General features: G+C 43.1%; 1 protein-coding gene and 1 pseudogene across 1 annotated transcript in view; one reads left to right on the top strand and one right to left on the bottom strand.

Annotated features, from left to right (window-relative positions):
• LOC143296155 (uncharacterized) overlaps positions 1 to 7,720 on the bottom strand; it is a 131,749-nt gene extending 124,029 nt beyond the window's left edge. The window contains exon 1 of the mRNA XM_076607958.1: positions 7,459 to 7,720. Coding sequence (XP_076464073.1) covers positions 7,459 to 7,719 — 261 coding nt within the window. The 5' untranslated portion in view covers position 7,720. The remainder of the gene's footprint in view (positions 1 to 7,458) is intronic.
• An 8,001-nt stretch (positions 7,721 to 15,721) lies between these two features.
• On the top strand, positions 15,722 to 16,982 carry LOC143296471 (agmatinase, mitochondrial pseudogene; annotated as a pseudogene).
• The last annotated feature ends 642 nt before the right edge of the window (positions 16,983 to 17,624 follow it).

The following is a 17,624-nucleotide window of genomic DNA, read 5'->3' as shown; positions in this document are numbered from 1 at the left end:
AGATAATGGAAGACAGGACACGTGCAGTGCATCAGTCGGTGCGTGCTTGCCAAGATGACGGTAATGACAATTGATATATTGGTCAGGAAAAACTTCCTTACCCTGTCTCTCTGTGTCTGTCTCTTTGTGTCTGTCTGTCTGTTTATTCGTTTGTTTGTTTGTTTGTTTGTTTGTTTTCTCTCTCTCTCTCTCTCTCTAATTTCCTCCACTGCAAATAACACATTCAATATCTAATGACAGAATTGATGATTTTGTAACCAAATTTCGGTCTCTTCCATCACTCACACACACACACACACACACACACACACACACACACACACACACACACACACGAAAAAATATCCACAGTATATAACAATCGAATAAGGTTAAAAAAAAAAAAAGTAAGAAAGATAAGCACAAACAAACAAACAAAATTGAAGAAAAAAAAAGAAAAGAAATGAAAGTTTCAACAAGTTTACCAATGCCACAACCATCCACGTGACCAGCAATAATAACAAGTGACATCTACACCGACGACAACTACAACAATGACAACAACATGTCTTGCGTGATAATCCCCACAGCAGATTGCACACTGCGGAGGCAGGAAGAAAAGCGCATTAACTCAGATCAGCTTGACAGGCTCCAGTAACCTGGTCACGGGTGGCTGAGATAATGGAAGACAGGACACGTGCAGTGCATCAGTCGGTGCGTGCTTGCCAAGATGACGGTAATGACAATTGATATATTGGTCAGGAAAAAACTTCCTTACCCTGTCTCTCTGTGTCTGTCTCTCTGTGTCTGTCTCTGTCTGTTTGTTTATTTTCTCTCTCTCTCTCTCTCTCTCTCTCTCTCTCTCTCTCTCTCTCTCTTCTCTCTAAATCGCGTATTATCTTTGTGTGTTAACCCTTTCACCGCCAGTCAATTTAGAGTACAAAATTCCCTTATGGGAAAAACACAGAAAAGACAGTGGTTAAGAATAGCTGGGGGTTCCCCCTGCGATGTATAGAAATTATGGCCTATCCTACCACCGAACATTAAGAGCAGTAGGTTCATGGATAACAGACCAATGAATGGTCACCTTTCAGTGACATGGGTCCTCTACCACGCCTGTGCATAAATGCGAACTTGGCGGTGAAAGGGTTAAAGAAAGGGCAGATATTTCAGTTGGCGAACGCTTTTTTACTTCCATTGTTGGAAAACACAGATTCTTTCATTATCTCTCTCTCTCTCTCTGTTTTTTCTCTGTCTCTCTGTCTCTTTGTCTCTCTGTCTCTGTCTCTCTCTCTCTCTCTCTCTCTCTCTCTCTCTCTCTCTCTCTCCCTATCTCTCTCGCTCTTGTTCACTCTCTCTGTTTCTTTTCTTCTTTCTTCATTCATTTCTGTAAGTTGCATATACTTTGTGTATTAAAGCAATGGCAGTAAAGCTGGCCAATGTGCTCATAATTGCAGTGATGGAAAATACAGATTCTTTCATCGACATATATTACTATCAGTGTGTGTGTGTGTGTGTGTGTGTGTGTGTGTGTGTGTGTGTGTGTGTGTGTGTGTGTGTGTGTGTGTGTGTGTGTGTGTGTGTGTGTTTAAGTGTGCAATTACATGCGCATGAGTTAATATTGTTTGTTTTCTTTTAACGCAGCAAACGTTTAGCATTTAGTCAGTGTTATGTCCACAGCTCTGTTGCCTTTGTTGAAGCTGATATTACAGCTTTAACTGTCATTGCTGCTTTACTGCTGCTGTTGTTGATGAGGATGATGATGATGATGAGCATGATAATGAAGCAGATACTTTTGTTGCCGCCCTACCCCGACCCCCACCCCACCTCTTTTTTTTTTTTTTTTTTTTCTTCCCCTGCTGCTGCTGCTGCATTGCCCGTAAGCTGGAAGGACCAGCAAGAAGGCTCTATCCTAATTGTTACCGTATTCAGAGGTCCGCTTGTTTGTTCACTGTTCTGTGCTAAATAAATAAGCATGCAAACAAACCAACAAACAATCACTGCACTGTCACATTCACTCTGATTGCGTAAAACTGTCTTTGTATTATTATTAAATTTGTGCTTGTTAGACGGGTTGTCAAGAATAGGACATTGATGGCAATAGAAAATGAAGAAAGAAAGGAAGGAAAGAAGGAAGGAAGGAGTGATAGAAGGAAAGAAAAAAGTGAAGCTAGAAAGGAAGAAAGGGGGAAAGAACAGAAGAAAAAAAAGAAACAACAAAAAAAGAACAGACAGAACTTCTAGAAAGAACACAAAAAAAGAGCAGACCGAAAATACATCTTCAACGCAGGAGAGCAGATGCTGCCATGAATTTCGTAACACTGTGTTACTCTACAATGAACTGCATGAACTTCTCTTGCAAACTTTTGTCATCGCAAGGTTACTTGGGGAGTGCACACTTCAGGCTGCAGGGTGATTCGTCAATAACAGAATTCTGTAGTGAACAGAAAAATAAGGGGGCGGGGAGGGGCGTGGGGGGGGGGAGGACACAAGAGAGAAAGGGAGAAAGAGAGAAAGACAGAGACAGAGACAGACACAGATAGTGTCAATGAACTGATCTCCCAAATAAACCCTAGTGGATAACGAGAGCTGGCGAATGAACACCACTCTGAAGACAACGCTTGATCAAATTAGACACGGCCTGTCGGAACAGGAAAGGAAAAAAAAAAACATGGGGGAAATCGAAAGATCTCTCTCTCTCTCTCTCTCTCTCTCTCTCTCTCTCTCTCTCTCTCAGTCTCAGTCTCTGTCTCTGTCTCTTTCTCCCTCTCGTACGTGCCCGTGCTCACTCTCTCATTCTCTCAACCAACAACACAACGAAAGAAAGAAAGGACGAAGAAGAAGAAACCAAAATATTTAAAGAAACAGTTAGAAAGTTAATGACAAAGATATAAACAGCGACAAAAGAGACAACAACAACAACAACAACAAGGACAACAGCAATAAAACAAATAGAAACAAAGAATACAAGCAAATCAGAAAAAAAAGCGACAAAGAAAAGAGGAATGGAAACAGGAATACATGTTGATAACACAAAAGGGGAGAGAGAAAAAAAAGCAGGGCAGTCAGACAGACTTGAAGTAGGCATCAGAGAGAAAGCGAATGCACATAGAGAAGAGACCCGACAACAAAAAGAAACACAAGATACAGAAAAAGACAGACAGACAGAAACAGAGAAAGAAAGAAAGAAAGACAGTCAAACACAGAAAGACAGTTTTCAGTTTTCAGTAGCTCAAAGAAGGCGTCACTGCGTTCGGACAAATCCATATACGCTACACCACATCTGCCAAGCAGATGCCCGACCAGCAGCGTAACCCAACGCGCTTAGTCAGGCCTTGAGAAAAAAACAAAAACAAAAGAGAAAGACAAAAAAAGCCAAAGAGACGGTGAGAGACATAACCAGAGACATGGCAAGAAGCAGAAGAGAGAAAAAAAAAGACACTGACAAAGAGGAAGAGGAAAAGGCTAACAAGGACACTGACGGAGAGGAAGAGGAAAAGGCTAACAAGGACACTGACGGAGAGGAGACACGGAAACAGTGGATGCACTGCTGACACAGAAGGAAGAGTGAAAACAGGACAGAGAGATGGGAGAGAGACGTGAATCGATGTTGGGGACACAGTCCCCGGACAATGTGAACAGGGGGGAAAAAAACCAAACGAAATCCAACAGTGGTTTGGACACCGCCCCGAAACCATGCTGTGTCAGACATAAAAAGGGAATGGGGGAGGGCGAGGGGAGGTTCACCTCTGTGTGTGTGTGTGTTTGTGTGTGTGTGTGTGTGTGTGTGTGTGTGTGTGTGTGTGTGTGTGTGTGTGTGTGTGTGTGTGTGTGTGTGTGTGTATGTGTGTGTGTGTGTGTGTGTGTGTGCGTGAGCATGCAAGTATTTGTGTTTTTTAAAAAAAAAAGGGGGTGGGTGCATGTGCATCTGTGTGGGGGTGAATCGCTGTCTCACTCTTTCTCCCAAGTTTGACTGCAGAAATCAAACTGAGCATCTAGTCTTTCCGATGACACTATGAACCGGTCCCGTGTGTAGCACGCACGCACTTGGCGCACTGAAAAAGAACCCACGACAACAAACGTGTTGTCATCTGGCAAAATCATGTAAAAGAAATCCACTGTGATAGGTACATGTACATACATACATTCACTCAAGGCCTCACTGAGCTCTTTGGGTTATGCTGTTGGTCGGGCATCTGCGTAGAACATGTGGCGTAGCTTATGTGGATTTATCCTAACGCTGTGATGCCTCCTTGAGCAGCTACAGAAGGCCAGACAGATTGAAGACAGACAGACAGAAAGTCAAATGGGCATTGGAGAGAAAGTGAGAAATAAAATGCTTACCAGTAAAGACAGACAGACATAAAAAAAAGAGAAGACACATAACAGTGAGAAACGCAAACAGGGGCAGACAGACGTGTACTGAAGAAGACAGACAGTAACACGCAGAGAGGCAGAAAGAGCCAAAGAGAGAGTGAGAGACACAACCAGAGACATAGCAAGAAACAGAAGAAAAAAGACACTGACAAAAGGGCTAACAAGGACATGGACAGAGAGGAGAAACGCAAACAGGGCAAGAGCCAAAGAGAGAGTGAGAGACACAACCAGAGACATAGCAAGAAACAGAAGAGAAAAGACACTGACAAAAGGGCTAACAAGGACATGGACAGAGAGGAGAAACGGAAACAGAAGACGCACTGCTGACACAGTAGGAAGAAAACTGGACAGAGGGAGAAGAAATGGAAAAAAGCAGAGATGGGAGAGACGTGAATCGATCTCTGGGGAACGGCCACTGGGTAATGTGAACAGGGGCAAAAAAACCAACAGTGGTTTCGACACAGCCCCGAAACCATGCTGAGTAAGACATAAAGTGGGAAGGGAAGGTGGGGGGGTTGTCCTCTCTCTCTGTCTGTCTGTCTGTCTGTCTGTCTGTCTCTCTCTCTGTCTCTCTCTCTCTCTCTCTCTCTCTCTCTTTCTCTCTTTGTGTGTGTGTGTGTGTGTGTGTGTGTTTTCTATCTTTATTTCTGTTTTATTTGCGACACTGATTTGGACATAGCCCTCCAACCATGCTATGTGAAGCCAGGAAGGTGTGTGCATGCGTGGGTGTGAAGGGATGATGGGCTTGGACTTTCTCTCTCTCTCTCCCCTCTCTCTCTCTCTCTCTCTCTCTCTCTCTATCTATCTATCTATCTGTCTATCTGTCTATCTATCTATCTCTAGCTGTCTCTCTGTTGTTGTTTTTTTATCTTTATTTCTTTCTTCTTTGCGACACTTGTTTGGGCACAGCCGTGCATCCATGCTGTGTGAAATATGGAAGGAGTGAGGGTGTGTGAAGGGACTGTGGGCTAGGACTTTCCATCTCCCTCTCTCTCTCTCTCTCTCTCCCTCTCTCTCTCTCTCTCTCTCTCTCTCTCTCTCTATCTATCTATCTATCTATCTATCTATCTATCCATCTATCTGTCCATCTGTCTCTGTGTTTTCTATCTTTATTTCTTTCTTCCTTCCGACACTAGTTTAGACATGCTGTGTGAAACATCGAAGGTGCATGGGGGGCGGGGGGGGGAGGGGGCCGTGGGGGGGCGGGGGCGAAGGGACTAAGGGTTGGGACTTTCCATCTCTCTCTCTCTCTCTCTCTCTCTCTCTCTCTCTCTCTCTCTCTCCACCACGCACACAGCCGCACATGTACTCACCTATACCAACCAGCAAGTGCATGCTCAAGCATGTACATGCATTTTCATGCACATCCACAGATACATATGCACACGCATACACACGCGCGCAAATATACAAGCACACACGCATGCACACACACGCGCGCGCGCGCGCGCGAACTCGAGCATGCGTACAGCATTACCACATGTCAGACCACACGGCATCCCAAAAAACTCGTGTAGAATCTGGACATGGGACCAATATCATTCATTACGTATAACTCCATGGGAACGTCTGTCAAAAGTGATACTGAGAGATTTGCTGCCACTTATCACGTCCACGGATTTATCATGACAAAATAAATGAATGATTTCCATTGCCGCGAAGGAGCAAGGCGTCGTTCATATCGTATGTACAAATGAATATGTTTCGAACTCATTGGCTGAGGGTACTTGTGTGTGTGTTGTGTTTGTGTGTGTGTGTGTGTGTGTGTGTGTGTGTGTGTGTGAGTGTGTGTGTGTGCGTGCGTGAGAGACAGAGACAGAGACAGAGAGAAAGAGCGAGTCAGAAAGACATAAATGGAGCTGCTGATCAGTCTAATATCATCATCTTAGATGACCAGACTATAAATAAATAAACGAAACGATGGAGCTGCTGCAGGTAATGCTGCTACAACTACCACCACTACTACTAATAATAATAATAACGATAATAATGATAATGATAATTATGATAATAACATTTAAACATCAAGTGCAGCTTCAACCACGAGCTCTGCGAGAGTGTGCACACGTAAGGACACGCGATTTTATGAATAGACATCTTACTAAATCCACTGCTGTACGTGTGTGTTTGAATATGACTTTTCAATGTGCTTGTTTGTTTCTTTAGCTTGGGTTTTTTTGTTGTTGCTGTTGTTGTTTTTGATCTTTTTCGTTTTTGTTTTGCTTTGTTGTTTGTTTGTTGTTGTTGTTGTTGTTTGTTTTTGGGGGTTGTATATTTTTGTTGATTTTTTTTTTTAATTTTCTAAATATAGTCCTTGTGACCCTGGTAGCAACACTTGATAATAAAGATCTGTTCTACTCTGTACTGTTCTACACTGCCCTACCCTACCCTACCCTACCCTACCCTACCCTACACTACCCTACCCTCCTACCCTACCCTACACTACCTTACACTACCCTACACTACCCTACCCTCCTACCCTACCCTACACTACTTTACACTACCCTACACTACCCTACACTCCTACCCTACCCTACACTACCCTACCCTACCTTACCCTACCCTATCCAACACTGCCCTACCCTACCCTACACTATCCTACACTACTCTACCCTATCCTACACTGCCCTATCCTATCCTACCCTACCCTACCCTACCCTACACTACCCTACTCTACCCTACCCCCTACACTACCTACCCTACCCTACACTACCCTATATTACCCTACCGTACCCTACCCTACCCCACGACACTACACTACCCTACCCTACACTATCCTACCCTATCTACCCTACCCTACCCTACCCTACCCTACCCTACCCTACTCCACGACACTACATTTCCCTACCCTACCCTACCCTACCCTACCCTACCCTACCCTACCCTACCTTCCCCACTGTGCTTTTTAATGTTCTGTTCTTGACACGACCCCCGATCTGTTCTGTTCGACTCGATGGAACTCGACTCGACTCTATTCTATTCTACTCTGCTATTCTACATTCCATTCTACTACTACTATTCTATTCTTCAACAAACAAACAAACAAACAAAAAGGCAGACAGACAATAACAAAAAGCACAACAACACACAACCCCAGCTCACCTTGATATCACAGCAGGCGATGAGGGGCGTTCTCCCATCTTGATCCCACGCGTTCGCCAGGTGACTGTTGGACGCCGCCAGAATAAAACGGGTCAGGTGAATCTTCCCCTTCGTCACCGCATCGAACAGATGGTGACTGTCCGACGCCCCCCCGCTCGGTGACTTCTTCATCGTCGCTGTCGTCGTCGTCGTCGTCGTCATCGTCGTCGTCGTCGTCGCAGACGTCGTCTTCTCTGCGGCGACCTGCGGCGTTGTCATCATGTGGCTGTGATGTTCGTGACGGTAGGTGCGGCGTCACTTGGTTAATTAATGCTGACGCACAAGCTGTGGAAAGAATGAGATGATGGTCGCGTGGAAAATGTTAAGTATGGTGACATTAACATTTGAAATTAAGGCACGTATGTGATATCAGGTAACGTTTCACTTGTGTTTTCCAAGAAAAGGGACTGGATCGATGATGTGAATTTCGCTTAGCCAGACAGAAAGATGTTTTCTCTAATAATTTCAGATATGATCATGTTGTTGCTGGTGCTATTTTTCAATCAGGAATATAAAACAAAATCAGCGTTATCGTTAGCGTGACGTGTTTTCGACAGGAATCTTTGTCCTAAGATAATTACAAATCACTGTATCTAAATACACAAATCAGTAGCAGAGAAAAACAAGAGTAGGTAATTCCTCAGTCAATGAACACTTGGCAGTATCTTTCAGAAGTTTAACATAAAATCCAAGTGACGGAATCAAGAGTAGGCTGTTTTCAGACAAGAAATCAGGAATATGTTTTTCCTCCTCCATTCAGTGTTTTTGATCTTTTTTCTTTTCGTTTAATGGTCGACAGTGCTTTGCACGTGTTTCATGCGCAATTTCTGAAACAATTTTTATCTAAAGATGTCTCCACATCTGACAGAAAGAGTAGTGCTGCACTCAAGATTATAAGTAATGAGTCCACGATTCACCCCCACACCCTCTTTATCCACTATATGCACTGACGCACATGCACCCACCTTTTTTAACCACAAATACTTGCATGCTCACGCACGCACGAACGCACACACAAACACACACACACACACATACACACACACACACATACACACACACACACACACACACACACACACACACACACACACACACACACACACACACACACACACACAGGTGAACCTCCCCTCGCCCTCCCCCATTCTCTTTTTATGTCTGACACAGCATGGTTGCGGGGCGGTGTCCAAACCATTGTCGGGTTTCGGGTTGTTGGGTTTTTTGTTGTTGTTGTTGTTGTTTTGGGTTGTTTTTAGTTGTTGTTGTTGTTGTTTTTGGGGGGAGGAGGGGTCCGGGGTGGGGGGGGGGGGGGGGTCCGGAAGGGGGTTCGGGGGGGGGGGGGCGTTGCCCCTGTTCATACTGACTGGGGGCTGTGTCCCCAGATCGATTCACGTCTCTCTCCCATCTCTCTGTCTTGTTTTCATTCTTCCTACCGTTTTATATTAGGTATTCTGTAAACCTATATATAAGTGTTAGTATATATATATATATATATATATATATATATATATATATATATGTATGTATGTATGTATACAATAAGTTCATACAGCAAAAGCATATCTAATATACATTGGAAATGCATTTCATTGAGGAAAGTACACGTTCTGGTTGCAATATGCATGAGCCAGGGAAATTATTATCATTATTATATCCAATTGGCTGTTGGAGAAGAGACTCGATGAATAAAACTCGTGCTTAAACAAGGTGAATGAGAACGCTACAGTCTTTTGAGCTCTCAGTAAATAAAGGAAGAAAGAAAGAAAAGAAAAAAGCGAGTTTATGTCCCAAGACCTTTCATCCTGGCAAAAGTAAAACGTTAAAGACATTATTTTAGAAATCACTGTTTTGACAACCACAAGCAGGTAAATAATAACTATGAATATTCTTGCGTGATAACAGTAAGTGTGGGAGAGACATTAAACAAAAGCTAAAATCAGCTGTTGTTTCCTGTCATTCCGGCACTCATCGTTGTCAAGCTTATTTTGTTATATCAATTTCAAAAAAAGCAAATTTGTTTACACCACCATTATTCTTGCCGAAACGATGGTAAACAGCTTTACGCATGTCAAAAGCATGAATATAACCTCAGTTAGTGACATCTCAAAAAGAACAAAATCATAACACAGGCAACTTACCTCTTTGTCGATGTGAATCACAGCTACAGATTCTTCAAACAAATTTTGTTAATACGTTCCAGACACGAGAAACTCAAATTCCTCTTCGTGCGTTTCAGTGCTGTTTGAAACTCCAGTACACCTAGGAGGAATGCGGTTTACTCTCTGTAGACTGTTGTTATTCCTTAATAGTCGTCGGCAGATGGCTTCTGCAGGTACTGATTGCAGGATAACAGGTTCTGGTGCATACGTTGGAACTCAGCCAGATCGATCACTCCTCCATCAGATAAAGATTCATCACCGCAGAGATTCTAACGAGTCTCAGAACCAAAGCTGCAACATTCACGTGATAGACCCTGACTCGGCCCAGTTATGACCTAAAACGTGAAAAACAGACTTGTTCAGTTAACATATAGGCTTTGCGTTCAATGTTGATGTTTTACCAACTTTTTTAACTTGATAATTTCCTGTGATGCTCGGAAAGTCGATAATATTCTTACTAGAAATTATCCCCCACAATGATTTTTCGTTTAATGTTTTGAGCAGAAATTTCCGTAAAAAAAACAAACAAACATAACAATCAAGCTTCATTAACAGTTCATCTGTTTCCAGAACGCAGTCTCGAAAGCATAACAGAAACGAGGAAAGAAAAATCACCGTTTTAGACCATCTTGAAACCGGGATTAGAACTTTTTTTCTTCTTGTTTTTTTTTTTTTTGTTTTTGGTTTTTTTTTAGTATGGAGTCTGTACCCAGTCCGCCTGTCAGCTGAGCTCAGCTTTCAGTGAAGTAAACAGGAACGAGTTAATGCTGACCAAAGTGGGCTTGATCCCGACACACATCTCACATCGGCTGCTGCTGCTGCTGCTGCTGCGCGCGCGCCCTGGCTGACCAGACGCCCTCTGCACGTGCAAAGCGGGGGCTGACGGAATTGACAGGGGTTCTCCCACTCACTCTTTCTTCCCTCTCACCTCTCTCTCCTCCCATCTTCCACTGGGCTGCCTCACGTTTTTTGTTGTTGTTGGCTTTATTTTCACGTTGTTGTTGTTGTTATTTTTCCCTTCTCTTTCTGCTTGCTCCTGGTCTGTTTTTGCGTGTGCACAGTGCTCGCCAGTTTCCTCTGTGTCTTGTGAGTTCGGTGATATTTTTTTGTATTTATTTATTTACACACTAAAGTACACACACACACACACAGAGAGAGAGAGAGAGAGAGAGAGATTATACATATATCATGTACATTATTATTATATTATTATTGTTATTATTATTATGATAGCATCATATAGTTTATAGCATCATATACGTGTTAAAAGCAAGAACACTATTCATCACGAAATGCCGCGTCACTGAATCTAAATACAGTGCAGTTGCAGTTGGCCATCTGTTGATGCTTCCCTCTCTACATCTCTCCACATCACGGTCAAGCAACCCAGATAAAACCACTTGACAGACAGGTCTGAGGAGTTTGGACTATCTCCTGCAGCTGTACATGCAAAGCGGATTGCGTGCAGGTAAATGCCTTTCTTGTTTTTAGCACTAGGCTACCTCCTTTTTTTCTTTTTTCTTTTCTTTTTTTCGTTTTTTTCTCTCTCAAGGCCTGACTATGCGCGTTGGGTTACGCTGCTGGTCAGGCATCTGCTTGGCAGATGTGGTGTTGCGTATATGGATTTGTCCGAACGCAAGTGGCGCCTCTTCGAGCTACTGATACTGATACTGATACCTGTCAGACTGTTGGTTGTCAAAAAAGTTCACAGTTAACCACAAGCAACCACCATGTTCCCCACTCCGCCCTTCACTGTGTCTACCGCCATTTACTCCCTGCTTGTACCTCCCCACCCCCCACCCCTCCTCTCCCCCTTCCCTAACCCCCCTCTCCCCCCCCCCCACACACCCACTCTGGACCCCCTCCTCCCATTCCCACCCTACCCCCGAGCCCATTCCTCAGTCTATATCGCCCCCCCCCCCTTCCCTCTCCCTTCCCCTTCATGAAGGGTGCGGTGATGGAATGGATAGAGCGATGGTTTCTCGGCCGGGTGTCCTGGGTTCGAACCCCGGCGCACCTGATGGGTTAAGGGTGGAGCTTTTTTTTTTCCCCACATCTCCCAGGTCAACATAATGTGCAGACCTGCTAGTGCTTGACTGAACCCCCTTTGTGTGTGTACACACACGCAGGAGATCAAATATACACATTTAAGATCAAGTAATCCATGTCAGCGTTCGGTGGGTTATAGAAAAAAAACAAAACAAAAAAACACATTCGCAGCATGCACACCACCGAAAACGGAGTACGACTGCCTGCATGGCGAGGTAAAAATAAAAACAACAGCAACAACAAAAACGGCCATGCTTGTAAAACTCTGTGTGTGTGTGTGTGTGTGTGTGTGGCCTAAGTACCTATATCATCATATCATCATCATTATTTCGTATTCGTTTTTTTTTTTTTTTTTTTTTTTTTTTTTTGTTTTTTTGGTTTTTTTTTTTTTTTTGTCACATAAGATTTATCTGTGTGAAATTCGGGCTGCTCTCTCCAGGGAAAGCGCGTCGCTACACTGAGAGCGCCACTTTTTTCTTGCCTGCAGTTTTATTTGTTTTTCCTATCGAAGTGGATTTTTCTACAGAATTTTGCCAGGAACAACTCTTTTGTTGCCGTGGGTTCTTTTACGTGCGCTAAGTGCATGCTGCACACGGGACCTCGGTTTATCGTCTCATGCGAATGACTAACGTTCAGACCACCACTCAAGGTGTAGTTGAGAAGGGAGAAAATATCGGCGGCTGAGCCGTGATTCGAACCAGCTCTCTCAGATTCGCTCGCTTCCTAGGCGGACGCATTACCTCTAAGCCATCACTCCACATTTTTCCGCAGAGGAGGTAATTTGGCAACATGTTTCCATAAACTAGTAATGGAGGACAGTGGAAGGGAGGAGAAGGTGAGTCAAAAGCTAAAAATAGCGCCACGTGTAAAAAATCACGCGCGTCGCAGAGGCGCCCATCGAATTTAAGATGGATGCTGCGTAACTTCGTTGGGTGCTGGTGTTCCAGTCATCGAATTATGGATGTGAATGGAAAGATGGGGAAAATGTGTGTGTGTGTGTGTGTGTGTGTGTGTGTGTGTGTGTGTGTGTGTGTGTGTGTGTGACCTGAATGAAAAAGACTCTCTCCCCCCTTCTCCCTCCACGTCCCCCATTTCTCTCTCTCTCTCTCTCTCTCTCTCTCTCTCTCTCTCTCTCTCTCTCTCCATATAATCATATATATTATCATTATATATGTATATATTTACACACACACACACACACACACACACACACACACACACACACACATTCATACACAAGACAGCAGCCGTGGTATTTAGAAATAGGAAACTCAAAATGTTTCCATGACAGGACAAAAAAACAACAACAACAACAAAATAGAGATGGCAAACATATATAGTTATTTAGGATTTCATTTCACAACTCAGTGAATGATTGACATCTTCCAGCAAAACAGAGGTTTCGATAAATAAATGAAAATGACAACACATTGTGTGTGTGTTTTGTTTTGTTTTTTGTTGTTGTTGTTGTTGTTGTTTTTGTTGTTGTTTTCTTTTAGTTGTTGTTGGTTGTTGTTGCTTTTTTTTTCCAAGATCTCACCAATATTGTCACAGAGGTGTAGGGATTAGACAGACATGAATATTTAACTTTTAAGGAAGGACGGTTAAAAGCTTTAAAACATTGCGACGTCTAAAAATCACTCGTCACCTTGGCGCCTCTCCAATTTAAAACGGATGTGACGTGGACGCTTGATGTTGGCGGTCCATCTTCTACGGCCACGATCAACAAATTCTGAGTGTGAACTGAGAGATTGGAACTTTTCTGTTTTTTCCGCTGAATAAAAAAAGGTAGAATAATTATGTTCAGCTACTCTCTGTCTCTGTATAATGATTTTCAACTGCTCTCTCTCTCTCTCTCTCTCTCTCTCTCTCTCTCTCTCTCTCTCTTTCTCTCAATATGTATGTCAGTACATATATATAGATGTGGGTATAGATATATTGATGTGTGTGTGTGTGTGTGTGTGTGTGTGTGTGTGTGTGTGTGTCGCATTCTGATATTTCTTTCTCATTAATTTTTTTTTCTTCACTGTGTTCATTTTCCATGTGTCACTATTACCCCTTTTCTTTTTCTTCTTTTTCTTTTCCTTTAAAAATGCTTTGTTTGTCTTTGTTTTCTACATGACCTCGTAGAGTAAACCAAGTTGAGGTCCCCAGTCACCAAATTCTGGGTGTTGGTGGAGGGATAGGCTTGTGTGTGTGTGTGTGTGTGTGTGTGTGTGTGTGTGTGTGTGTGTGTGTATGTATGTGTGCGTGCGCGTTGTTGGACACGGATTTCTGCAGATCTATAAAAATAATAATAATAATAAAACAGAAATAAAAAACGGACACATAATGTTGTGTTTGGACCGATGGGAATGTCTCCTTTACCTCGGACTTGAAAGAAATTCTTAAATGCCCGAGATATGCCAAAATAACATGATTCAAACGACATACATTATCACTTCGAATACCGTTGTCGATCAATTCCACTAAAAATACATGCTCAAATGATAATTTTCAAACGTCATTGTCGAACCCACATTAGCCTAGTGCTTAAAAACTCTCATTCTCGACCTGAAAATCCTCGGTTTGAATCTGTTTTGAAGCTTTTTTTTTTTTTTTAACGAGAAGCTTTATATAATTATAATGACGAAAAGAGAACACATTTCAACAAACTTATGATGATGATGATGATGATGATGATGATGATGATGATTAGTAGTAGTAGTAGTAGTAGTAGTATCATCTTTTTTTCTTCTTTTTTTCTTAATCTAATGTTTTCTTTAAAGTGTGTATTAGAAGTGAGTCTTGAAGGCCTTGCCTTTCTCGTTTTTTTGTTGTTGTTTTTTCGGCCAATGAGAAGAAAGCGACGTGCAAAGTGCAAAAATATTATTTAAAAAAAAAAATATATATATATATATATAAAGAACGAAAATGAAAAAAAAAAGAAAGAAAGAAAGAAAGAAAGGAAAGAAAACAAAGATAACGATGTGCTCTGTTGACCTGCATGCAACTGAGGCCACAAAACACACACACACACACACACACACACACAAAATCAACAAACAAACAAAAAACATGTAAATGAGCAGAAGCAGTAGCGCAGTTCATATTGACCACAGTTAGATGCAGACGTAAGGAAAAAAATGCATATATGTATGTATGTGTGTGTGTGTGTGTGTGTGTGTGTGTGTGTGCGTACATAGGTACGAATGCATGTATGTATGTATGTTTGAATGTGTGAGTGTGCATGCATGTGTGTGTGTGTGTGTGTGTATGTGTCGACAGTGTCAACATGGACGTTCGGTCTGCAGGTCTCCTCACACCATCATTCTATTACCAGGAGAGAGAAAAAAAATTAAGTGAAAAAGACATCATCTTTTTTTTTTTTTTTTTTTTTTTTAAGAAGCTCGTTAACGTATTCCTGCTATGTTTATCTACTTGATCTTGCGCGGAGACTGACATACATTATTGATATCAAAGTGCTTTAAAATCAGACATTCACATGCATGCATGACTCTGAATTAAAGCGATGAAAGACGAAACTTAACAAATTTGTGCCATGAATAAACCAAATCAGTAAACACGCGCGATCACACAGACAGAGAGAGACAGACAGAGACAGAGACAGAGACAGACAGACAGAGAGGAAATCTATATTTTAAAAATTCATGTTTCAGCATGTGCCCGGGCATCTGAATAATGAAAAGAAATTCTCGCCTGTCCTGAGTTGAGCAAATCAGCAACCTGCGTACAACTTCAGCAGGATCTCGTTCAAGCTTTAAAAAAAAAAAAAAAAAAACCCAGATGTATTAATCATTGTGTGCACTGTCGACGCAGCAGGACATTTCTGGTTCGTTCGGGCTTTGGTTTGTTAGCTGAGCAAATCAGACTGCTGTGGTCCGGAAAATAAATCGTTTTGATCTGCCTATTTTTTTTTTTACCCAGGTCCTGCACTGTTGGGATGTGATAGATCTATTTCTCTTTTTGTAAAAGAGGAGGAGCAGGAAGGAGAGGAAGATAAACTTCGAAGCCTATTTTTCTGTTGGATGTAAGCTTGTCGCATATATTAGCGAGCTATAAATCTGTTGCAACTCGAAGTGCGCCTTCTTTTTAAAACGAGGACTCGATATTTCGGGAAGCAGGACATTTTTCTCCTTGCGTCATTACGTGTGTGCCTGTATACCGGAAAACTTGTGCTGTGTTAGATTGTGTCAGTGAATCAAAGCGCCAAAATGAATACAGCGGTGGTCGCGAAACACGTTCTTCAAACAAGGGCCCAGCATTTCAGAAGTTTCAGTGTCTGTGCAGTGTTGAGAAAATCGAAGAGAAACGCTCCTCTGACTTCTATGGAAATGCCAAGAAGCGGTGGGATTGCTTCCATGATGCGACTCCCCGTACAGGACACCACTGAGGGGCTGGATGTGTGCTTCGTGGGAGTGCCGCTGGACTGTGGCACCTCCAACCGCTCCGGAACCCGGCTAGGGCCGCGGCAGATCCGTCAGGAGTCCTGCCTTGTGAGGGCCTCCAACAGACTGCTGGGCGCCACCCCTTTCGAGGACGTGCAGGTGGCTGACGTGGGGGACGTGGCGATGAACATCTACAACCTGCCCCAGGCCGTCACCCAGATCACTGCTGCCTTCAGCCGTCTGACCGCCACGGGCTGCACCCCACTCACCCTGGGTGGGGACCACACCATCACCTTCCCCATCCTGCAGGCCATTAAGGACAAGTACGGCCCAGTGGGCTTGGTGCACGTGGACGCGCACGCGGACACTGCCGACACGATGCTTGGGGCCACGATATCTCACGGGACGCCCTTCCGCCGTGCGGTGGAGTCCGGCTGCCTGGACTGTAAGAGAGTGGTGCAGATTGGGCTGAGAGGCAGCCTGCATACCTTGGACAACTACCAGTGGGGGATAGATCAGGGTTTCCGCGTGGTCCCCGCGGCCGACTGCTGGGGTCAGTCCCTGAAGCCGTTGATGAAAGAGGTGAGGGAGATGATGGGGGAGGGGCCTGTCTACATCTCCTTTGACATTGACGCTCTGGATCCTAGCTTTGCTCCTGGCACCGGCACCCCAGAAATCGCAGGTTTGACGCCTGTGCAGGCCATAGAAATCATCCACGGATGTGCCGGTCTCAACATCATAGGAGGGGACATGGTAGAGGTGTCTCCCCCATACGACTTTGCGGGCACTACTGCTCTGACGGCGGCCAACCTGCTGTTTGCGATGCTGTGTGTGCTGCCCGCTGTCAAACGCCGCAACCAAGTCGAGTAGTCCTCTTGTTCTTGATGTTCTGCTTCTTCTTTTTCTCCTTCTTCTTCTTCATCCAGTCCTTCTTCTTCTTCTTCTTCTTCTTCTTCTTCTTCTTCTTCTTCTTCTTCTTCTTCTTCTTCTCCTCCTCCTCCTCCTCCTCCTCCTCCCTCAGCTTTGTTAAAAGCCATGGAGGCACCGCACAAAACTGTTCTTCAGACTAATCCAGGTCTACTAATGTTTATTGTTTGTTTGTTTTGTTGTTTTTTGCTTTATATTCATGGTCCTAGTGGTGTACCTTGACTGAATCAGTCCGTTGTTTTGGGGGTTGTTTTTTTGTTGTTTTTTGTGTGTGGGGTTTTTTTGTTTGTTTTTTTTTTTCCTTTAAACATATCTCCTTTTATCTTATTTTTATATCGTTTTTGTTGTCTTTGTATCTCTGGTATTAAATATGGATTTGGATAAAATAAAAAATATATTAAAAAATTTAAACTATCAAGAATTTGCAGTTAAAGTCGTCTTCCAAGTCAACTTCTGAAGCAGTCCATCATGTTTTTCTGTTTGTTGTTGTTGTTGTTGCTTTTTCTTGTATTTGTTTCTTGTTGTTTGTGTGTGTGTGTGTCTAAGTTGTTGGGTTTTTTTTTGGTTTTTTTGTTTTTGTTTTTTTTTTTTGTTTTTTTCA

Source organism: Babylonia areolata, chromosome 21 (genome assembly GCF_041734735.1).
Source record: "Babylonia areolata isolate BAREFJ2019XMU chromosome 21, ASM4173473v1, whole genome shotgun sequence".
Lineage (NCBI taxonomy): Eukaryota > Metazoa > Mollusca > Gastropoda > Neogastropoda > Buccinidae > Babylonia > Babylonia areolata.
The sequence above is the reverse complement of the archived record's forward strand: the minus strand, read 5'-3'. Positions and strand labels throughout refer to the sequence as shown.